Here is a 25,293-nt window from a genome sequence, read left to right as displayed (position 1 = left end):
TTTTAAAAAGGAAGTTCTCCACATCCTGATACAGAAAGATTTCTAAGCTATATTGTAAAAGGGGGGTAGAGGGAGATACTGAGCAGTATATTTAATATTCCACCTGTTTCATAAGAAGTGGTGAGAAATAATGTTCTTATATTGTATATTTACTCCAAAAGGCTAGATAAGAAACGAAAAAATATGGTTATTTAAAAGTTATCTAAAAATGACTGAGAGGGTGGGGGTTGGGGGATGGCTAGATGGGCATAAGACCTCTGTGTATGTACTTTTTAATATACTTTTGATTTTTGTATGACTATATAACCTAGTCATAATTTTTTTTAATTTTAAGAAAATGTTCCTTCTTGATTTTGGAATTTTGAAAGATGTGTGCAAAGATTATGTCATACAGCAAGAAACATAAGTTTAGAATAAAGAGAAATTGATGAAGTTCATTTTCCTAATACATGATACGTGATAGCTTAGATATCTCTTGGTGTGTGAGCCTTGTCTACATAATCTGGTTGTTCAAAAGAGGACCCTGGACAGCCACAGCTGCGTCATTGCTGGATGGGACCCAACAGAGAGGCTCGAGTGGCCCTCATGTCTCCTACCTTCCCTTTCTCCACTCCCCGGCTGACTGAAATTTAGGAAAAGGTAGCACCCCTGTGAGGTGCGGTGAAACAGAATTCATGATCCAAAACGTAAATTCTTGTATTCATCTGCCTCTAGTAGTTTTAATTGTGTTCAAATTGTTGTACCATCTCAAAGACTGGTGTGGGGGGAAGAGAGAAGAATACAATGTACCTATCATTCCAGCTTCATAATTTGAAAAAATTTGCCTTTTCTTTGGTGTATCCCTCCCATGTTTTATTTTCTTAGAGTATTTTAAAGCAAATCTTAAATCATGTTATTTGACCTGTTAAAAGATAAACTTATGTTTAACTTTTGGAGAGTTTTTTTTTTTTTTTTTTTTTTTTTTTTTTTTGAGCAGTATGTCATGAATCAGGCAGCACCAGATCACAAGTGGATCTCAGCTCCATGGAGGGTGCCTGAGGGCAAAACTTTTATAAGGCTTTTGCAGAAGCAAAAGAAAGGCAATACTTGATTGGTTAAAGGAGAAAGTCTCTAGTAGAGATTGATCGGCAGTTTCTGATTGGTAAAGCCCCTGGTTAGGTTTGGTTGGCAGTTTCTGATGGGATGAGTTGGATTTCAGTTGGCTTCCTTAGGAACCCAAGACACTGGAGCCATTTCAGCCTAATGGACTCCCCAGTTCTTTTTTTTTTTTTAAACATACCCATAAATATTTCAGGATGTATCTGTAGTAACTAAGGATCCGTGCCAGGTGCAGTGGATCTTTAGCCTGTAATCCCAGCACTTTGGGAGGTCGAGGCAGGTGGATCACCTGAGGTCAGGAGTTTGAGACCAGTGTGGCCAACATGATGAAACCCCATCTCTACTAAAAATACCAAAAAAATTAGCTGGCGTGGTGGCAGGTGCCTGTAACCTCAGCTTCTCGGGAGGCTGAAACAGGAGAATCACTTGAACCCAGTAGGTGGAGGTTGCAGTGAGCCGAGATCATGCCATTGCACTCCAGCCTGGGCAACAAGAGTAAAACTCCATCTCCAAAAAGAAAAGAAAACTAAGAAACCAAAAGCATGCCATTATAGACCACAGCAGTGTATTATGAAAGTTTATTATATGTCTTATTTTTTACAACGATTAAAGGAAATGTAACGTCCTCCTCTGTATGCATCAGTCTTTCTCTCCTCACTGGGTTCATTTCCAGTCAGCATCAGAAAAGGTTGAGCATCTCTCACCTTAAAAAAAGAAAAATGTTTTAGATCTCCCTTATCCTTATATTTACCCTCCAGCTGCCATTCTTTTCCCTGCACTTTTCAAAATACTGTCTTCATTTCCTTAGCTTTAATTTCTCAGCCAATTTGTCTGACTCCATCCTCACCACTTTACCCAGTGGTCTCTCCAGTTGTCTTTCTTGGCCTCTCAGCAGCATTCATGGTTGGCAACGTCTCCCTCCTAATGCAGTGAGTATGAATTGAGTATTTAATGTGTAATATTCTTTATATGAATTCCTCATTTAATCCTTTAACAACTCTTTGAAGTTGTCATTATCCCCATTTTACAGATGAAAAGCTGAAGCTTAGAGAGGCTAAGTAACTGGCTTAACTACTAGTAAGTGGTAGAGCAAGGGATTAAATTCAGGCCGCATTCAATTCTGCTGCCTTTCTGAAATAATCTGCTATTCTGGGTTTTCCTTATCTGTCTCTGTTTCATCTTGGTTTTCTTTGCAGTTCCTTCTTCTACCTGATCTTTACATTTGGAGATTTCCCAGGCCTTGATCCTAGGTCCTCTTTTCACTGCTGTGAGGCATTCACACGCACCTATGGCTTCAGTTACCATGTGGAAGGTGATGAGCTCTCAGTATATATACACCTTCGGCTCAGAACGGTTTCAGTATCCAGCTGTCTCCTCAGTACATTCAAACCTTAGCTTATAATCTGTTCCTCCGGCCAGGCGCAGTGGCTCACGCCTGTAATCCCAACACTTTGGGAGGCCAAGGTGGGTGGATTGCTTGAAGTCAGGAGTTTGAGACCAGCCTGACCAACATGGTAAAACCCCATCTCTACTAAAAATACAAAAATTGGGAGCCAGTCGTGGTGGTACCCCCTAAATGGTACAAACCCAGCTAAGCAGAAACCTAGGGATCACTGCAATTCTTCCCTCTCTTGGCTGCCATAAACGATCACCGGGTCCTATTTATTGTGTCCTGTATGTCTCTAAATTATCTTCCTCCCTAAGGAAAGCTCCCCTGTTCTTGGACTGCATCCACCTAATATACATTATCATAGTACCCTGTACTTCTTTCTCTCCTTCATAACATTCTTCATGATTATATTCATTCAGTTATGTTCCTTTTTTTTATTTCTTTAGAGTGAAATTGTTCATTTCTTTAGAAAAGACATTTAGGCAGAGATCAAGGCGTTCTTATTTATTACTGTATATCCCAGTGGCTAGCAGAGTGCCTGGCACGTAAGCAGTATTAAATAGTTTGCTGAATGGAAATTAAACAACAACAACAAAAATTCCGCAAAGATTTGTTTTAGGAAAATCCCTGACATATAAGAATGGGTAATGTGGAGGGTGAACTCATGGAGACAGCCTTTAAAACAAGATTTCCAATAGCCAAGCCATAGAAGGGAGCTAACAAATTGGCAGTGGGATTAGGAGAAGTAGGGTAGTTGGGGATGTGGAAGTAAGAGAAAGAAAGGGCTGTCAAGAATGCGACAGATTTTTAACTTTGGCAGCTGAGGGGATGGTGATACCATTCCTTGAGAGGATCAGCTAAGATGGAGAGAATATTTGTGGTGGACTTGTTGACTTTGAAGAACCTCCTGTAGGCCATCTAGATGGAGAAAATCAGTAAGCAGTTAGAAAAATGGAAACGGGGAATTCATGAGATGCAGGCTTTTTACTTCATCACTGAGTAAAACCAGTAAAATACTATTAGTGATTCAAATGTGATTGGACAAAAGTCTGATCATGGAGACTTTTGCCATTGGCACAGATTTGGTAGATATTTTGATACTTTTAAAATTGGGGGTGGATATTGTAAACATATACAGAGATGGGATTTTTACATTGATGTCATTTTACATGCTGTAAATATTAACTAATAATAGCTGTAAACCTATCCATTTATTCTTCATGTTAAACTAGCAAATCTCATTTTAATTGTGTTATTTTGTTAGTGCTAATTTACACCTTTTTTCCTTCTTAAGATAAAATCAAAGCTTAGTGGGGTGTATAGAACTCATTAGACTGTAAGCTCCATTAGGACTCACTGCATGTGATTTAAATTTTTTTCCTCTTATTTCTCTAGGGCCTATTCCCTGGTGGATTCCAGTCAAGTGTCTACATTTCTGATTTCCATTCTTCTTATAGTCTATGGTAGTTTCAGGTAAGATGTTCTCAAATGGGGTTGATTTAAGTTGGAGGTGGAAGAAGGAGCCATTGCTCTGGAAGTGCTGGTACCAAAACTTTGTGAAGAAAAACAGGACTTCGGCAGGAATTGACTCAGAATAGAGAGTTCTGCTATTTGTTTTTTAATTGGCTGCTGTTAAACACTTCTTGGTTGTGCTTATGAGTTTAGCATGTTAATGCTAACATGTAAAAACTAATTGCTTAAAATGCTGGTTCTGAAATTAATCACCTAATGCACTCTTCATTGAGAAGGTTAAGGAGAGAGTCTTTGACAATGATTCTAGAATCTCAAAGGGAACAAAGAGTTTAAATGGAAGGATGATGAAATATGAAATATGAAAAAAATTACTGAATATCCATGTAATAAAATGACAAAGAGAACATTTCATGTTGTTTTTTTTTGTTTTTCTAACCAAAAATCAAAGTATAGTTGCAAACCTGTGGTAGGCTTACGAAGACCAGGGAAACCGAAGTAAAACTATACCCAGGATGCTAATAAAGTTCTTAATCTTTGGCCGGGCACAGTGCCATATTCCTATATCCAGCACTTTGGGAAGCTGAGACAGGAGGATTGCTTGAGCCCAGGAGTTCAAAACTAGCCTGGGCAACATAGCAAGACCCGTCTCTACAAAAAATATTTTTTAAAGAAATTAATCAGGCATGGTAGTAGTGCCTGTGGTCCCAGCTACTCAGGAGGCTGCGGCAGAAGGAGCAGCACTTCTCCTTCTTCTGGAGATTGAGGATACAATGAGTTATGATCACACTGCTGCACTCCAGCCTGGGCAACGGTGCCAGACTATGTCTCAAAAAAAAAAAAAAAAAATTGTCCTAAAATGCTTGTAAGTAGATTATGTCCTTATGGAAATTTACATCATATTTTTCTTAATCCAAAGGCTTGACATCCAAGGTTAAGCCATACAAAATTGCTGATGGTTGACTATTAATATTTTGGCCCACAGAAACAATTTCATATGGTTCATCTTACAATTATTAGGGTTGTGTGTTGTAGCATTACCAGGTATTCTCTCTGATAACCTTGGAGATGCTGAGACTAGATCCTGCTGAGGTTCTCATCCCAGCAGGCAGCCATAGGAAGAGGAGGGAAAATATAGACACTAGATACACACTCCCCTTTTCCACTATTTTCAGTCGAGAGGAGCTTTAATGGTTGTATAACTCAAATAGGTTAGTGGTTGATGAACCTACCAAAAAATGCTGCTTGAGGAATTATAAGTTGAGAACTTCAAAGGTAGTAATAGGGATAAGTGAAATACCCAGGCATAAAGATTTTGAACTATGCAGTATTGTGTCTGAATTTTAATAGCTACTTTATAAAATCACAGACTTGCAGTCTTTACCTCAATGCTGAGTAAAACAAGTAAAATATTGTGGGTAATTTCAGTATACACCGACCGAAGTTTTAATCACTGAGATGTCTACTGAGAACTCCGGATTCATAACCACTCTCAGGAAGCATTAATCAAACCAGAGGAACTTAGAACCTTATCAATGTGCTCTTGATATTTTTCATCTCTACCCTGTGGACAAGTATCTGATTTTTTCCCCTTTGAGTATATAATGCATTAACATTTCAAAAGACTTTGCAATTAAACACAGAAGAAGCCATGTTTAGACTCACAACCCTAATACTACTTTGAGTCGTGCAGACTACCTTCCATTTGGCATATGTTTATATACTGTATACATTTTCATAGTTGAAATCATTTATATTCTGATTATTTGCACCAGACAAATATTTTCTACAAATTATCTTCATACTGTTTTAGTAATTTGGCATTTCTTTGTGTTACTCATCTTATTCCACTCTTGTTGGACAAGTGGGCTCTTACAGTGATGATAGCTTTATGAATTATTTGCTTTTATTGAATTATATCACCAGGATAAATATCCAGAAGTGGAAATACTTCAACAGAGTATGAAATGCCTCTTACTACATATTATTGTTTTCTGAAGGGCTGTATCATTTTAGGATTGAGCAAGTTTTAAACCAAATTTTATGTAGTAAATGTATCGTAGAATTATATAGGAAGAAATTTATCTGGTGAACCTCCCTGTTTACAGATGAGGAAACTGGCCAGGGTGGTCCCTCACACCTGTAATCCAGCACTTTGGGAGGCTGAAGCAGGCAGATGCTCTGAGCCCAGGAGTTCAAGACCAGGCTGGGTAACATGGTGAAACCCCGTCTACTAAATATGCAAAAATTAGCTGGGCGTAGTGGCACGTGCCTGTCATCCTACTTACCCAGGAGGCTGGGAGGAATGCTTGAGCCCAGGAGGCGGAGGTTGCAGTGAGCGGTGATCATACCACTGCACTCCAGCCTGGGTAACGGAGTGAGACCCTGGCAACAACAACAACAACAACAAAAGAAACTAAGAAACCGAAGCCCAAAGTGAAAATGTTGATGTAACTTGACAAAGATTACACAACCAGTTGGTAACAAGTCTGGATTGAAACAGTTTTCAGGACCTCTAACTCAGAACCTTTTATCTTTTATACTTTAATAAGGCATTTCTGCAAAAAGTAAATCATGATGCCTTTAATTATACATTTAAATTGAACTCATTGAATAAGTTGGTGTTTTATGGAAGAGATTTATGTAATTTTGTCTTTAAATGTTTGATAGGATTCACCAGTGAAGCCATCTAAAGCTGGGCTTCTTTTTGTGGGAAGATTTTTTTTGGGTTTTTTTTTTTTTTTTCCTCCTGCTGAGTTCACCACCTTTCCCTTTTTCTTTTCCTTTTTTTTTTTTTTTTTTTTTTTTTTTTTGAGTCGGAGTTTCGCTCTTGTTGCCCAGGCTGGAGTGCAGTGGCGCCATCTCGGCTCAGCGCAACCTCTGCCTCCCAGATTCAAGCGATTCTCCTGCCTCAGCCTCCTGAGTAGTTGGGATTACAGGTATGTGCCACCATGCCCGGCTGATTTTTGTGTGTTTAGTAGAGACGGTGTTTCTCCATGTTGGTCAGGGTGGTCTCGAACTCCTGACCTCATGATCTGCCCGCCTCGGCCTCCCAAAGTGCTGGAATTCCAGGCGTGAGCCACCGAGCGAGCCCAGCCTCCCTTTTTCTTTTTAATCGGTAAGGGCTATTTTTTTATTATGGTAAAGTATATATAACACAAAATGTACCATTTAAACCATTTTTAGTGTACCCTTCAGTACACAGGTAAGGGCTTTCTGAAACACGTTGTCTTTTTATTATAGCCATTCTAGTAAGGCGTGAAGTGGTATCTCATAGTGGTTTGGGTTGTATTATTTCCCTGATATTAGGGTGTTGAAAAGTTGATGAGCATGTGTTCCTGTGCTTATTAACCATCTGTTTATCTTCTTTGGTGAAATGTCTAGTCAAAAATTCTCTCTCGGCCGGGCGCAGTGGCTCAAGCCTGTAATCCCAGCACTTTGGGAGGCTGAGACAGGCAGATCATGAGGTCAGGAGATGGAGACCATCCTGGCTAACACGATGAAACCCCGTCTCCACTAAAAAATACAAAAAACTAGCCGGGCGAGGTGGCGAGTGCCTGTAGTCCCAGCTACTCGGGAGGCTGAGGCAGGAGAATGGCATAAACCCAGGAGGCGGAGCTTGCAGTGAGCTGAGATCTGGCCACTGCACTCCAGCCTGGGCGACAGAGCCAGACTCCATCTCAAAAAAAAAAAGAAAAAAAAATTCTCTCTCAGTCATATGATTTGCAACTCTTAAATTTTTCCTGTTCTCTGGCTTGCCGTCTCATTTTCTTCATAGTGTCCGTTGGAATATAAACATTTTAATTTTGTTGAAGCCAGTTTACCAATTTCACATTTTATGGATCGTGCTTTTGGTGATGTGCCAAAAGCATGATTCATAAAATGTGAAACTGGTAAATTGGCACATGGGTACAAGGATTTTCTCCTACATTTTCCTTTTTTTTCTTTTTTCTTCCTTTTTTTTTTTTTTTTTTAAAGATGGTGTGATCTCGGCTCACTGCGAGCTCCACCTCCCAGGTTCACACCATTCTCCTGCCTCGGCCTCCCAAGTAGCTGGAACTACAGGCACCTGCCACCATGCCCAGCTAATTTTTTGTAATTTTTAGTAGACACGGGTTTTCACCCTGTTAGCCAGGATGGTCTTGATCTCCTGACCTCGTGATCCACCCGCCTTGGCCTCCCAAAATGCTGGGATTGCAGGCGTGAGCCACCGCGCCCAGGTCTCCTCCGTTTTCTTTAAGAAGTTTTATAGTTTTGCTTCTTACATTTATGATTCACTTCGAGTTAAGTTTTGTGTATGACATGAGGTACAAATTTAATTTCATCTTTATAAATGTGGTTATCCAGTTGTCCCAGTACCATTTGTTGAAAAGACTATACTTACCCATTGAATTACCTTGGCACCATTGTCAGAAATGCGTTGTTGACACGGTGGCATGCACCTGTAACCCCAGCGGCTCGGGTGCTCAGGTGGGAGGATCACCTGAGTCCCAGGTGTTTGGGGTTACAGTGAACTATGATCGCACCACTGCACTCAAGCCAGGGTAACATAGCAAGACTCTGTCTCTTTAAAAAAAAAAAAAAAAAGTCGACCATAAAAGTAAACATAGTTACTAGGTCTGGTCTGTATGTCTCTTCTTATGCCAGTGCCAATGTCTTGATTGTTGTAGCCTTTAAAGTAAGTGTTGTTCTTTTACAAATTTGTCTGGCTACTCTGGATCCTTTACATTTCCATATAAATTTTAGGTTCCGCTGGTCAGTTTCTCCCGCCCCCCCCCCCCCCCAAAAAAAAAAGCCTGCAGGGATTTCAGTAGGCATTGTGAATCTGTAGATCAGTTTGAGGAAAATTGCTGTCTTAATGATGATCACTTCCTATCCATGGATGTGGAATGTGTCTCCGTTTTGATATTCTTTAATTTAGATACTTTAGATATTCTTTGATTTCTATTAATAGTGTTTTGTAATTTTCAGTGTGCAAGGCTTCCACCATTTTGTTAAATTTATTCGTAAGTATTTTTTTACTTTTTGATGTTATTTTTGATGAATTTTTTTCTTCATTTTGGATTGTTCATTGCTAAGTATATAGAACTACAACTGATGTGTATTCACCTCAAATACTGTAGCTTTGCTGAACTCATTTATTAGTGCTGGTAGTTTTTTGTCTATGATTCCTTAGAATTTTCTGCACATAGGATGATGTGGTCTGCAAATAAAGACAGTTTTGCTACTTGTTTCAATTCTGAAAGACTTTGTCTTTTTACCTTTTTCTCCCTTCTTGTACAGTGTTGAATAGAAGTGTCAAAGGCACACATCCATCCTTGCCCTTTTCTTAATCTTCAGGGAAAGCATTTCCCATTAAGTATGTAGTTAGTTGTACATTTTTCGTAAATGCCCTTTATCAGGTTGAGGAAATTTCTTTTATTTCTAGTTTGTGGAGAGTTTTATTATGAATGGGTATTGGATTTTATCATGTGTTTTTATGCCTCTATTGAGATGATCCTGTGGTTTTTGTCCATTCTGTTAATATAGTATGTTTTAACAGCTTTATTGAGATATAAATACCATAAAGTTTGGTCACTTAAAGTATACAATTAAGTGGGTTTTAGTATATTTACAAAATTGTGCAGCCATCACTGTAATCCAATTTTAGCACATTATCCCAAAAGAAAATTTGTACCAGTTAGCAGTCATTCCCATTCCTCTTTCCCTACCCACCAGCCCTAGGCAACCATGAATCTAGCTTTTATCTCTATAGAATTGCCTATTCTGGACCTCTCGTATAAGTGGATTCATACAGTATGTGACCTTTTGTTACTAGCTTCTTTCACTTAGCATAGTGTTTTTGAAGTTCATCCATGTTGTGGCATGTTATCAGTATTTCATTCCTTTTTATTGCTGAATAGTATTCTCTTTTGTTTTTCCATTCATTGGTTGATGGACATTTGGGTTGTTGCCCTTTTTTGGCTTTTATGAGTAATGTTACTGTGAACATTTGTGTACAAGTTTGTGTGGACATAACATATTTATTGCCCTCAAGCAGATACCTAGTAGCGGAATTGCTGAGTCTAATGGTAATTCTTAGTCTTAACATTTTAAGAAATGCTTCTGTTTTCCAACGCAGCTATGCTGTTTTACATTCCCACTAGCAATGTATGAAGGTTCCAATTTCTCCACTTCTTCACCAACACTTGTTATTGTCTGTCTTTATGATTATAGCTATTCTGCTGTTCTGGTGGGTATGAAGTGGTATCTCTCTATAATTTTGGTTTGCATTTAATTCTTAATGCATACTGATGTTGAGCATCTTTTCATGTGCCCATTTACCATCTATGTCTCTTCTTCTTTGGTGTCTTTTCAACTCTTTTGCCCATTTTTAAATTGGATTTTCTTCTTGTTGAATTTTGAGAGTTCTTTCTTTATTGTGAAAATGGGTTTTTTATAAGTGCCTCTGGGTTTGTCTTTTCACTTTCTGTATGTTTATAATTGTTATCTATTTCTTGAGGTACTGACTTTTATAAAATATTCCTCTTTAGTAACAGTTTCTGTCTTAACAGTGTTCAAAAGAGGCTATTTAGATTTTCTTGAGTTAGTTTTGGTCATTTGTTTTATAACTCTAGCGTAACTATTTCCTTTTTTATAAAGGCAAGCACCTACCAATGCTTTCTTAGGTAGTGAGAGCAGTTCATTTACTTATAACCAAACCTACTCTAGGAAGACAACATCAGGTTAATAAGCCTGCAGAGATACTGAGTTCTTTGCTTATACCCAAGCGTACTCTAGGAAGACAACATCAGGTTAATAAGCCTGCAGGGATACTGACTGAGTTCTTTACTAAGAACTATACTTGATAGGATTGTGATGCCTTTCATTCTAAGTGCATATAATTGTAGTTAGACCTGGTTCACTAGAACAAGTGTCACTGTGGTTCACAAGTGTCATGATGTTCTAGTTGTGTGTAATGTGTTTATCTTTTGAGCTACCCTTTTTGTCATTCCATCATACACAGAAGCCTGAACTTTTTAGATGATGTAGGGAATGATTTTGTCCATTGCAGCATATGTAGACAAGTATTTTTTATATATTTAAGAATTTCATCAATTCACTATTAAATGTTCAATTTATAAAACCACTGTTAAGTTTTCTAGGAACACATATTTAACTTAACCTTTAACCATGTAATGTTTACCTTGAATCAGTGAGTCCCCTCTTCATTGTACTCACTTCCAATAGTAGGATTATCAAAAAACACATTCTTTTCAAAATTTTTTATAAATTAAATTTTTTTTTTCTTATTTTCACTCTATTCTGGAGCTGAGAAAAAAATATTCCTAAAATATGAAGGGTAAAAATTTCCATTTGCTTTTCTCCTCCAGTATTCATAGTGTCCTCAGGTATCGGAATGCAAATGGATGAACAAGTATAGCTTTCAATAAACTGATATGCTCCCACCTCCATTTTGCTTCCTACAATTGTTTATTTGTGCTCTGCACTGCCCTATTTCAAAGATTTCAGAGCATGTACTAACTTTTGCAAGTTATTTCAAGGGAAATTAAAATGGGGCCACAGAAAAGTAAAAGTATGAGTGGAGACAAAATAGAGCCAAAAAAGAAATGTAAAAATGCATACCATAATGCCAGCACCCTTGTTACTAGTGGTTCACAAAGACCACCATAAGGTTTGTAGCAGCCAGCTTTAAAAAGAAAGAATGTAAAACTCTCTCAGCTTCCTTCAATCAGAAGAACCCAGTTGTTCAGGTGAATTGCAACTGTTCTTGGCCTTAAGATCAGACAGACTTTTATCCTAAAGACCTTCGTAAAGAGGATATAACGTTAAGTTTCATTCATTTCACAGTAGGCATTCCAATAAATGTTGAATGAATTATAGTACCTTCAATATAAATTGGTGGTGTTGCATGAAAATGTGTTTAAGCAAAAGCAGTTTTGCCAAAATTGAAGGTGCACAGTGGGCAACAGGATGTTGTGGTTTGGATAACCAGCTTATTGCTAAGTGTGATCTAAGGTTATATTTTGGGATTTCTGGAGAAGTGAATGGGCTGTTAATTCTTAAACTGATTATTCTTGAATGTTGATCTGTTAATAAATATTGGTAGCAGACCAGGCACAGTGGCTCACGCCTGTAATCCCAGCACTTTTGGAGGTCAAGGTGGGAGGATCATGTGAGATCTGGAGTTCAAGACCAGCCTGGCCAACATGGTGAAACTCTGTCTGTACCCAAAATACAAAAATTAGCCAGGCGTGTTGGTGCATGCCTGTAATCCCAGCTACTCAGGAGGCTGAGGCAGGAGAATCGCTTGGACTGGGAGGCAAAGGTTGCAGTGAGCCGAGATTGCGCCACTGCACTCCAACCTGGGCCACAAACTGAGTGAGACTACATCTCAAAAAAAAAAAAAAATATATACACACACACACACACACACACACACACATCTCAAAAAAAAATATATATATATATACACACACACACACACACACGCGCGCGCGCACACACACACACACACGCAGCAGCAGCCCAGAAATGTACTCTGTTGCCAGCTAAATACAGACCTAGTTGTCTTAACAGCACTCATGGTGCATTCGTATTTTTATCAGAACCAAGGAACCTAACAATACCTAAATAGAAGCCCATGTTTCCCCTTGTCCTGAGGCAGGCGGTAGAAGTTCCCAAGGGCAGGCCTAGAATCTTCCTCAGAAAATCCTTTTTAATCCACTCTAGGACATAAAGAAATGAGTAGCTGATTTCCTAAAGTTCTGTTCTTTGCAACTGAATTCTACCCTGAAACAAATTTACGTCAAATATAACCAGATCTCTACCTCAGCCACACTAAAACCTTATTAAGGCACTCACAGAGTATTAACCTACTTCTTGATAAAGTGTCTGTAATAAACTTCATGTGAAATGTACATCAAAGTGACCAAAACACCAAACTGGAATTTATACTTACACCCAATTGAAAGTTGAAGAATGTTGATGAGTTGTCATTCTATCTGACACTAATTAGCTGACAGGGTCAGTGGCCATCTGGACCTTACCCAGTTCAAGGCTAAACCGTATCATTCACCTGTAAAGGCTCTTGGTCTTAATATTTCTCTGTAGTAAGATGGCATATGTGCAGCTCATCTAAAAATGATACCAGATCAAGTTTACTTGGGGAGAAATAGGTTTTTTGGGTTGTTTTTATGGAAGAAGCAGTATGTACTGATGTGGAAAGGTGTAGCGCATCAAGCAGTGAGCCCATTAGTTGTGTAACAGGGCCAAGGGAAAACTTCCTGTGTGCCCTCTGAATCCTTGCTGAAAAATCAACTGACAAATAGCAGATTAATAGAAGAGGCACACAGATTTGTTAATGTGCACAAAAGTCTTACAAAATATAAGATCTCAAAACAAAAAAATGGCCAGATGGCTGATGCTTTTATACCACCTTGAGGTTACAGCAAGAATGAGGGCTTGGAGTGTGGCAAGACAGATTATGGTGGTCAATCAGGTTATGGTGGTGAGACAGGTTATGGGAGAGAGAAGAGGAGGCCCAGCAAGCACAGGTGGTCCTGTCATGTATCTAGATGCAACCTCACAGGTCACAGCCCTGAGAGAGAATAGATGGAATATGTTTCTTTCTGACCTTCTAAGGTGTCAGACTCTCAATCTTTCCTATGTCTGGACAAGGTAGGGCCTCAGATAAATGCCTCAGCCACATCGGTGTATGTTTTCTCTACAGATGCAAATCTGCCCCACACAGCTTCTCTCAGCTATTCTTGTATTTCCAGCCCTTGTGAAAGCCATCTGAAATATGTCAAAGAAGTATATTTTTGGGTGAAATATTTTTGTTTCCTTCATAATTTTGCCAGGGCAGCAGGCATAAGTTGGGATTTGTGGTCACCCCACTCATGGAGTTTTTCTATGAATCAAAAGAAACCTTGCCTGTAAAGCACCTAACATAATGCCTGACGGTATGAGCTCAATCAAGCTCAACTATGATCACTTTAACCCTCTGGACTGTCAGCTGCTGAGTCCGAGACTGTCTCTTCCTCCCCAGATTCTTAGTCTGTCTTTCTTAGTGTAGGTTCTATGTAAGTATCAATAATTGGACATTTGTTTACCTCCTACACCTTGACCCATAACTACCTCCTGTTGAGTCATAGTTGATGAAAAGACAAAAAAAAAAAGCATATAATATGCTATAATTTAGATGGATTTTTTTTCTGTGATGGTAAATGGTTGTCTCTGATGAAAAAGCCATAGCTCAAGTCCTGCTGATCATTTAATCATTGATTTCTTTTTTTTGTTTTGTTTTTTGTTTTGAGACCAAGTTTCGTTCTTTTGCCCAGGCTGGAGTGAAGTGGTGTGATCTCAGCTTACTGCAACCTCCACCTCCCAGGTTCAAGCAGTTCTCTTGCCTCAGCCTCCTGAGTAGCTGGGATTACAGGTGTGCGCCACCAGGCCCAGCTAACTTTTGTATTTTTAGTAGAGACAGGGTTTCGCCATGTTGGCCAGGCTGGTCTCGAACTTCTAACCTCAGGTGATCCACCAACCTCAGCCTTCTAAAGTGCTAGGATTACAGGCATGAGCCACCGCACCTGACGTAAACATTGATTTCAGTACCTAGACTTGCAAATATCCAGGATACAATTTGGATGGAGTGTATATTTATAACATTATATTAACATCATATTATATGTTACTGTATAGCAATAACAAGATTGTGAAGGCAGGTCAGGATGGAAGAGAATGAAGAGTAGTCTTCTATGAAGATGTAACAAACTGTTCTCGGTCCAGCCTAGCAATCTGATGTCTATGCACTTATTAAATTACCAAATAAGCTAAGTTAAAGGTCTGTAATTGAAAATAGTCCTGGATAGCTCTGGAAGCAGAGTCTTCTGCAAAGACTTTATTTAAATAGCTTAAGTTTGCTGTCAGCTGTGCAGTGTGAGTAACATTACCAGACCCCAGTCATAGTGGCATGGGATCTGCTGAGCCCAGGCCCTTTAATCTTGTTTTATAAAACTGGAAGATATTAATCTTCCCAGCTTGAGCTAATAGGTAAGGCCCTACTAATTCATTTAGCCCCATTTCTGTTTTGTGCAGTGGTGACCCATGGTCTGCTTCTAACAACCAAACAAGGCTTGATTTTAGCTAAGCTTATTTGAGGCAGCAAGAAATTTAAGGTTTTCTGATTACACAGAGAACTAAGAAGAATGCTTGCTCTCCCTACCACTCCTCCACCCTCCCCCACCATCTGATAGTACCTCATTCCTGCCTAAGGCTTTCCTGCCCCTGCTACAGTTCTTGTCAGTTAGATGCTAAAAAAATGGACCAGCTAAAACTGGTTCGAAGTTGACCACTACTTTCTGCTACAGAAGGTCCCCAACTTACCAATGGTTTGACTTAATGATGGTTTGACTTAAGATTTTTCCACGTTATGATGGTACAAAGGCAGTATGATTTCAGTAGAAACCGTACTTCAAGTACACATACAACCATTCTGTTTTTCACTCTCAGTGTACAGTATTCAGTAAGTAACTGGAAATATTCAGCACTATATTACAAAACAGGCCTTTGTGTTAGATGATTTTGCCCAACTGTATGCTAATGTATGTGTTCTGAGCACGTTTAAGGTAGGCTGGGCTGAACTATGATGTTCAGTAGGTTAGATGTATGAATATTAAATGCATTTTGAACTCGAGATTTTCAGCTTGCCTGGGTTCATTGGGATATAACCCCATCGTAAGTCAGGGAGCAGCTGTATTTGAAAAAACGGGGAAATCTTGCCTTAAAACATCCAGGATGGAGTTATAAATAGTTCTCAATTAATAACAAATTGAAATAGAGTTATTATAACCCTTCATCCTGTCCCGCGGGGGGTTCTCAGCACCTATTCTCACTCATCCAGTCTCATGGGAGAGGCTCTGTAGCAGCTGTGCCTAGGGTTAAACCAAAGAGATGACTGGCAACCTTCCAATCCAGAATAGTGATATAATGCCAACAGAAAAGTAAGAGAAGCTGGCAGTCTGTATAGCCCCAAGAGTAGAGATGTAGATAAAAATTCCTGCAAATTTAACCTGCTGTCACCAGATTCTGTGAAACAGAACATAACAAGTGTAGTTATTGTTACTCCATTCATAAGTGAATTTGAAAAACTTAGTTTAAATTAATACATTCTTTCCAAAGCATGCCCACAGGGAAGGAGCAGTCTTCACGTTCCATTGACTGCAGAGACGTTCCCATTAAATGCATCACCAATCCTAGAGTTTAGGTCCCTGCACATTGTTAGCTCTGCTGTGCGAAAACATGAATTAAAGCTTAAAAGATCATAGAAGTGAAACCATGTACTAGAAACTACCACAGGTGCCTTGGCAGGGGAAATACATGCAAAATATTACATCTAGTTTGTTGTGGAACTAATTAAAATTAATAGGAAAAAGTTTTTCAGGAGCCAGTTGCCATAGCTATTCCTCTAAGGGTGACTGAGGTATGAGCAGTAAGTGTATGTTTTAATCTCTGCTAATAAATATAATGTCTCAAATACTATATATGAATCATCTAAAATCCAAGGCTTTTTAAAAATAAAAAAACCCAAAGGAAAGCCAACATGTCAGACCCCTGACCATATTTCAGAAGGAGTCTTAACCATGTTTCAGGGAGTCCACCACATCTAAAAGTCATCGTGTTTTGGTCCTGCTGGGGAACTGTCACCCACTGGGGCTGCCCTCCAGTGGAACAGTTTGTTAAACAGTTCGTTGGCCAAATTTATATGTCACAGGGTGACATGTAACTAACCAGTCCCTACTCCATAGATTATCCTACCCAGACCTCCCATTTTAATTGAGGCTTCCTCAGTACCAGTAACAGATAAGGGAGTTTTAGACAGTGCCTGAAAGTACAGGAAACAAGAGTGGCAGCTTGAGTCAGGCTGTTAGTAGAGGGGCAAGTCTTTCGAATCCAGCAAGAAGTTTTGAGTCATAGACGTGGGAAACTACAAAGTTAAGAGCGTGATCAGTGTGACCTGAGCCCAATCGTTTGGTTAAGTTTCTTCCAGGAAGAATTATGACCTACCTCTTCATTCTAGGATCCTCTCCTTTCCTAAATAAAGGGATAAAATTCATCAATGTTTCGTACCCCCAGGGACTTTTAAAGACATGAACAAATTTTAAAAGGCCTTTTCCTTCACTTAAAAATCTGCCCAGTTCAGGACCTATTTAAAAGAACTACCTAGAGCCACTTGTACTTCCAGCCAAGATAGAGGAACAGAGACTGAATTACCATCCCACCTGAAGCAACTTTAAAAACAATAAAAAACATGTAAACCTCATGACACAGCAGTTTTCAAGATATTTTTCATCAGACAGCAAAGGACAGTATTCCTGAGAGTTGAGGAATAGTTTTCCTATCATACTGTCTTAAGATAGTTTCCAGTCATGGTGCAGAGAGAAAGATTTCCTAAGTTGAAGAGAGGGAACTGAGAGTCCAAGAGATGGCTAGAGGCAGCTAGAGGTAATAGAACAGAGTACAAAAGAAAAGTGAGCTGCAAAATGAGAAAACACAGAGATCTACACAGACTCCTTGAACATTCATCACAGTTTTTTTGTTTGTTGTTTGTTTGTTTGTTTGTTTGTTTTGAGTTGGAGTCTCACTGTGTCACCCAGGCTGGAGTGCAGTGGCACAATCTTGCCTCACTGCAACCTCCGCCTCCCAGGTTCAAGCAGTTCTCCTGCCTCAGCCTCCTGAGTAGCTAGGATTACAGGTACCCACCATCACGCCTGGCTAATTTTTGTATTTTTAGTAGAGACAGGGTTTCACCATGTTGGCCAGGCTGGTCTCGAACTCCTGACCTCGTGATTTGCCCGCCTCGGCCTCTCAAAGTGCTGGGATTACAGGCATGAACCACCGCACTCAGCCTCATCACAGTATTAATTAGTTATGCATATGTGGAAATCACCTAAGGTGGAGGAAAGAATAATGTGAAAGGATTAGAAGGGAGAGTACCTGTTTCCAAAAGCCTGATTGGAAAAACTTACAATTCATTTGGCATTGGGTAGAGTACTGAGATCTTGCCTCAGTGATAGAGAATAATTACCCTAGACTGAGCACTGCTTCAGACCCTCCTAACAAATCATGGAAACAAAAATCAATTAAAGCCAGGTATCTAACAGCATCCCCGATCAAAGCTCAAAATTAATAGGAATAAAAAATATTTAGATAAGGTAAAATTCACAGTGCCTAGCATGCATGCAGAGATGATCAGACAGGCAAAAAAGAAGGAAAACATGACCCAGGATAAGGAAAATAATCCGTCAATCAAAACTGACCCAGAACTGACACAGATGTTAGCATAACATCAAAACAGATATACTGGTATTCCATATATACAAAAAGTTAGATACATGGAGGTTATTTTTATTTTATTTTATTTTTTGAGACAGAGTTGCTCTGTCATCCAGGCTGGGGTGCAGTGGCGTGATCTCACTGCAACCTCCACCTCCTGGGTTCAAGCGATTCTCCGGCCTCCCAAGTAGCTGGGACTATGGGTGTGGGCCACCACGCCTGGCTAATTTTTGTATTTTCAGTAGAGATGGGGTTTCACCATGTTGGCCAGGCTGGTTTCGAACTCCTGGCCTTGAGAGATCCACCCACCTCAGCCTCCCAAAGTGCTGGGATTACAGTCATGAACCACTGCGCCTGGCCAATACGTGGAAATTATAAAGAAGAACCAAATCAAACTTTCAGAAATCAAGACAGCAATGTCTGAGATGAAAAATACACTGGATGGGAATAACAGCAATTAGACATTGCAGAAGAAAAGATTAGTGAACTTGAAGGCACAGCAGTAGAAATTATCCAAAATGAAGTACAGAAAAGAATAATTTTTTAAACATGAAAAGAGCATAATGGAGAAATCATTGAACATTAGAGAGAAACCTCCAGTGGCCTACTATTGAGTCCCTGAAGGAGGAGAAGAAAGGGAGGGACAGAATAATACATGAAGAAATAATGGCCAGGTTTTTTCTAAATTTGATGATAACTATAATCTGCAGATTCAAAAAGCTTAATGAACCCCAAGCACAAAAAACATGAAGAAAACTACACCAAGATACATAATCAGTAGCTCAAAATGAGCTGTGAAAGAAAATCCTCAAGGCAGCCAGAGGGGGCAAAAAAGCGTGTTAGGTATAGAGGAGAAAAGATGAGGATGATGTCAGATTTGAAAATACAAGTGAAAAGTCAGTGTTAACAGTAGCTTTAACGTACAGGAAGAAAAAACTCACTGTAAAATTCTATAGCTAAAATATCTTTTAAAAATGAAGGCAAAGTGAAGATGTTTTCTGACACACCATACACTACCTGAAAGAATTCATCACATCACCAGCCATCTTACACTAAAAAAATGTTAAAGGAAGTCTTTTGAGCAGAGCGAAAATGGTACCAGCTGTCAATCTGTATTTACCCAAGGGAGTTAAGATCACCAGAAATGAAAATGCATCAGTAAAAGTTTTTTTCTTATTTACAGCTGTGTAAAAGATAATTGACTGGAGCTGGGCACAGTGGTATGTGCCTGTAATCCCAGCTACTTGGCAGGTTGAAACAGGATTGATTGCTCAAGCCCAGATGTTTGAGACCAGCCTGGGCAACACAGTGAGACAATGAATGAATGAATGAATGAATGAATGAATGAATGAATGAGTGAAAATTGATGACATAAAAATAATATATTGTGAGGTTTATAAGATAACATGTAACAGTTAAATGCATGGCCACAGTAGCACAAAGGTTGAGGGAAGGAAATATAAACTATTGTAAGCTGTTTATACTATACATGAATGTTACATTGTAACTGGAAGGTAGACTGTGTCAAAGATGTATACTATAAACTCTACAGCAGCCACTAAAAGAGCAAAGAGTTAGAGCTCATAGGACAACAAAGGAGATCAAATTGGATCATAAAAAATACTATATTAATCCAAACGAAGTCAGGTTAACGGGGAAATAAGACAAGTAGGAAACAGTCTCAAACTATTTTGAGGTTTCAAAATGATAGTCTCAAACCTAATTGTATCACTAATCACATTCAATGAAATTGGTCTACACACCTCTTTAAAACAGCAGTTGTCCAGGTGTGGTGGCTCACACCTCTAATCCCAGCACTTTGGGAGGCCAAGGCAGGCGAATCATGAGGTCAGGAGTTCAAGACCAGCCTGGCGAACATAGTGAGACCCCGTCTCTACTAAAAATATAAAAATTAGGGGGGTATGGTGGCATGCGCCTGTAGTCCCAGCTACTTGGGAGGCTGAGGCAGGAGAATTGCTTGAACCCGGGAGGCGGAGCTTGCAGTGAGCCAAGACTATGCCATTGCACTCCAGCCTGGGTGACAGAGTGAGACTCTGTCTAAAAAAAGTAAAAATAAGTAAAACAGCAATTGTGAGATTGAATAAAAAAGCAAGACCCAAATATATGCTGCTTACAAGAAGCACACTATAAATATAAAGCCAAAAAAGGTTAATCTCTTCTAGTGGTTAAAATTTTTAAAAAAAAATTTTTTTAAGTAAAAGGTTGGGAAAAGATACACACTGCTTATACTCATCTACAGAAAGCTGGAATGGCTGTATTAATATAAGACAAAGCAGCTTTCAGAGTAAAGAATACTGCCACAGACAAGAAGGTTATTTGGTAATGACAGAGGTCAATTAAGAAAGAGAATATAACAATCATAAATGTTTATATATCTAATAAAAGATCTTCAAAATACATGAAGCAAAAACTGAGAGAACTCCAAGGAGAAATAAATCCACAAATATAGCTGAAGATTTCGGTACCACTCTCAATAATTGATAGAATAAGTAGGCAGAAAATCAAAGATACAGTGGATTTCAACAATACTCTTAATCAATTTGACCTAATTGGCATTTATAGAACATTTCATCCAACAACAGAACACATGCTGTTCTCAAGTGTATGTGGAATATTTACTAATACAGACCATATATGGGGACTTGAAACAAATCTCAATACATGTAAAAGGATTCAAGTATGAAATCTGATCTGCATTAGCCCAGGCTGCCACGAAATACCCATAGACTGGGGCTTAAACAACAAATGTGTTTTTTCAGAGTTCTGGAGATTGGAATTCTTAGGTCAGGGTGTCAACGTGGTTAGATTCTGTTTTCCAGAGTATCTGCGCCAGTTCACGTTCCCACTAGTAGTGTATGAAGGTTCCAGTTTTACATCCTTGTGTCCTTGCCAACAGTTAGTTATCTGACTATAGCCATCTTGCTATGTGGGAAGTGGTTTCTTATGGTAGTTTTTTTGTTTTGTTTTGTTTGTTTTCAGGAGACAGTGTCTCACTTTGTTGCTCAGGCTGGAGTGCAGTGCCGCCATCAGCCTTCACCTCCTGGGCTCGAGTGATCTCCTACCTCAGGATCCTGAGTAGCTGAGACTGTAGGCACATGCCACCACACTCAGCTAATTCTTTTATTTTTTATAGAGATAAGGTCTCACTGTGTTGCCCACAGGGGTCTCAAGTGATCCTCTTCTTGCCTCAGCCGCAAAGTGCTGGGATTCCAGGCATGATGAGCACACTGCTCCCAGCCAGTTTCTCATGGTTTTGATTTGTATTTCCCTGATGACTGACGGTGTTGAACATCTTTTCATGGCCTCATTGGCTATTTGTGTGTCTTCTTTGAAGAAATGTCTCTTCAGATCCTTTGTTCATTTTAAAATCAGGTTGTCCTTCTTATTATTGAGGTGTAAGAGTTCTTTATATATCCTAGACACAAGTCCTTTATCAGATATATGATTTGCAAAGATTTTCTCCCATCCTATGGGTTGTCTTTTGACTTTTTTGATAGTATCCTTTGAAGCACATAAGTTTTTAAGTTTTTCTCTGTTTTTTACTCGTGTTTTTGGCATCATATCTAAGAATCCACTCCAAATCCAAGGTCACAAAGATTGACCATGTGTTTTTATCTAAAAGTTGTGTAGTTTTAGAAGTCAGTTCCTCTGTCCTACCAGCCACATTTCAGTGAGCACATAATGTGGCTAATGTCCACAGCACTTGTCAGTGCAGATAAAGACCATCATAACAGAAAGTTCTTTTGGACAAACAAACACAACCCCTCCCTCGCCTTTTTTTTTGAGACAGAGTCTCGCTCTGTCGCCAGGCTAGAGTGCAGTGGCACAATCTCGGCACACTGCAACCTCTGCCTTCCAGGGTCAAGCAATTCTCCTGCCTCAGCCTCCCAAGTAGCTGGAACTACAGGCGTGCACCACCATGCCCAGCTAATTTATGTATTTTTAGTAGAGACAGGGTTTCACCATGTTGGCCAGGATGGTCTCTATCTTCTGAACTTGTGATCCACCCACCTCAGGCTCCCAAAGTGGTGGGATTAGAGGCATGAGCCACTGCGCCCGGCCCACAAACCCCTTCTTTACAGGAAAACACTAGTGGAAAATTAGCTAAGGACTTAGATAGATAGTTCACAAAAAAAGAAATAAATGAGCAAGCTTTTGTACACAACATTGTTCACTGGTTAAGGAACAATGTGACATGCCATTTTAGTTCCCCAGATTGACAGTGACTACTTCCTTCAGGTCTCGACTCTGAAGTCATTGTCGCTGAGGCCTTCCTGTCCATCCTGTCTAAAATTTCAAACCCTAAGTCCTGCATTTCCTACTTTTCCTCCTTAGCACCTGCCATTAACACACTATGTATTGAACTTATTTTTCTGGTCTATTATGTCTCCCCCCTTGAATATAAGATCCAGTCATGTGTTTGCTATTTATTGTCCCTCCAGTACCTAGAACAGCTCAAATTTGTTTTGTTGTTGAATTGCAGCTGACAGGGTATAGGGAAATGAGGGCTCTCATACACTGATGAGAGAGTAAATTGATGCAGCCTTTTTGCAGACAGTTGTGTGGTATGTAAAAGTCTCAAAATGTGCTTGCCCTTTGACATTTCTCCTTCTAGGTTTTTATCATAAGTAAGTAATTAAGGATATTATATGCTCAGAGATAGGAGTGGAAGGTTCAGCTGCCTTGGAATGCTTTCATCTGCAGTCAGGAAAACTCTTGAACTGACACATTGGAAGGACTGAAGATTGTTTTTTAAAATGTGTCAAGAGCTATTTTTCAGAGTTGTTCAAAAGAGACCTTCTTTTCTTTCCTAATTCCTTGGCATTTAAAAATACTGTCATATTATGACTTTTCTGACCTGCTTCTTTTGTAAGCAAAACTACAACTTAACTACAAAATTTTTTTCCACAGGTCCCTTAATATGGACTTTGAAAATCAAGATAAGGAGAAAGACAGTAATAGTTCTTCTGGGTCTTTCAATGGCAACAGCACCAATAATAGTAAGATATTTTATGTCAATTAACTTCTGTGCATGTAGTTTTCTTAATTTGGCTATTTCTGTACCTCCAGTTAATAATTTACTGGGTTCAAGGATTTATGATTGGTATAAAAAAATCATCGAATTAAAATGAGTGAATTTTATGGTATGTAATTGTACCTCAGTAGTATTAATAAAAATGTTTGATGTTTATTATGGAAAGATTTGAATTTGAAGTGACTTGATTTGATAATATTAATACATTTATATTGAGATTGAGATCTGCCATGTACTTGACATTCTGTTAGATCTTTTGAAAGATGCAAAAGTATAAGAGAAATTATTGCCAATATGTTTTTTAAAAAGTGCCAAGATATCCAGGCACAGTGTTTCACGCCTGTAATCCCAGCACTTTGGGAGGCCAAGGCAGGCGGATCACTTGAGGTTGGGAGTTCAAGATCAGCCTGACCAACATGAAGAAACCTCGTCTCAAAAATACAAAATCAGCCGGGTGTGGTGGCGCATGCCTCTAATTCTAGCTACTTCTGAGGCTGAGGCAGGAGAATTGCTTGAACCCGGGAGGCAGAGGTTGCAGTGAGTCGACATTGTGCCATTGCACTCCAGCATGGGCAACAAGAGCGAAACTCCATCTCAAAAAAAAAAAAGTGCCAAGATAGAGATGGCAAATACCTCTTCACTTCCTATATATGGGGCAAGTACCTTTTTTCAGTGACCCTTACCATAGCCTCAGAATCCCCCACATACAGCTGTTATCAGAGGAAGCTCTACAGATGAAATCATTTTGACATCCATGTAGAAGGAGAATGAAGAGATGGGCAAGTCAGGTGAGCAGCAACGGGTCAGATAAGGTTTCTTTACAACAGAAGGTGGATTTGTTTTTTTTTTTTTTTTTTTTTTTTTTTTTTTTTTTTTTTTTTTTTTTTTTTTTTTTTGGCGGAGTCTCGCTCTGTGGCCCAGGCTGGAGTGCAGTGGCCGGATCTCAGCTCACTGCAAGCTCCGCCTCCCGGGTTCACGCCATTCTCCTGCCTCAGCCTCCCGAGTAGCTGGGACTACAGGCGCCCGCTACCTCGCCCGGCTAGATTTTTGTATTTTTTAGTAGAGACGGGGTTTCACTGTGTTAGCCAGGATGGTCTTGATCTCCTGACCTCGTGATCCGCCCGTCTCGGCCTCCCAAAGTACTGGGATTACAGGCTTGAGCCACCGCGCCCGGCCTCAGAAGGTGGATTTGACTTAGTGAATGTGGATAGGTGGAGAAGTCGTCTTTTCAGGTTAGAGGAGCATATAATAACAGGCACAGAGATCACGACCTGTAGGACAGGGTAAGGGTGCCACCTAAGAGAGAGGAAATGCTAGAGATCTAATAAAAAGGTAGATCAAATATTGATTGGAGGACCATGGATGTTAAATTGAAAAGAGATCATTTATTATGTATCTTAGTTTCTGTAGTTACTATAGTGCACTGTCAACCAAGTTGTATTTGCCCAGTTTTCACCGGGCACAGGCCGAGTCACATGTGTTTCATTGTCCCGGGCAGTGCCAAAGTGGGCATGATAAAGATGGTAAGTAGAATCATTTAAATATAATGAGTCTTTTCTTAAATTTATGACATGGATCCTTGTATGATATAAAATTCCATACCAGTAGTTATTACCAGTGCTAGGAACCACATAAAACCCGGTGCAAAATCTGATTTTTAGATTAAATTATTACATAGCAGCTTACCTTCTATCAACGTGTTAAGCCAAATCACTTTATACTCCTGAAACTCTTTTTAAAAGTCCCGTATTATATAGCACATATGCAAGTGATGTTCTTAAACCAGATATAAATCTGCTGTACGTTGCATCACAGAAAATCTACCTGTATTATTACGTCTAAGTTTAATCCCAAAAACAAGAAGTGGTTGTATCAGTCTGTACACTGGAAAGAAGTTACCTGGTAATATAGCTCCTTTTTTTTTTTTTTAAGATGGAGTCTT

General features: G+C 39.4%; 1 protein-coding gene across 5 annotated transcripts in view; it reads left to right on the top strand.

Annotated features, from left to right (window-relative positions):
• The window catches only part of SPPL3 (signal peptide peptidase like 3), a 145,891-nt gene that overhangs the window by 94,539 nt on the left and 26,059 nt on the right, over positions 1–25,293 (top strand). For 3 of the 5 annotated variants that reach the window (XM_015431648.4, XM_065524896.2, XM_045366086.3), the window contains 2 exons: positions 3,884–3,961; positions 23,228–23,316. In XM_015431648.4, coding sequence (XP_015287134.1) covers positions 3,884–3,961; positions 23,228–23,316 — 167 coding nt within the window. Of the gene's footprint in view, positions 1–3,883; positions 3,962–6,576; positions 6,898–23,227; positions 23,317–25,293 lie in introns of those variants that run through there. The other 2 variants (XM_065524895.2, XM_045366087.3) reach the window with 2 other exon arrangements.

The sequence above is a fragment of the Macaca fascicularis genome, chromosome 11 (genome assembly GCF_037993035.2).
Source record: "Macaca fascicularis isolate 582-1 chromosome 11, T2T-MFA8v1.1".
In the NCBI taxonomy this organism is placed as follows: domain Eukaryota; kingdom Metazoa; phylum Chordata; class Mammalia; order Primates; family Cercopithecidae; genus Macaca; species Macaca fascicularis.
The sequence above is the reverse complement of the archived record's forward strand: the minus strand, read 5'-3'. Positions and strand labels throughout refer to the sequence as shown.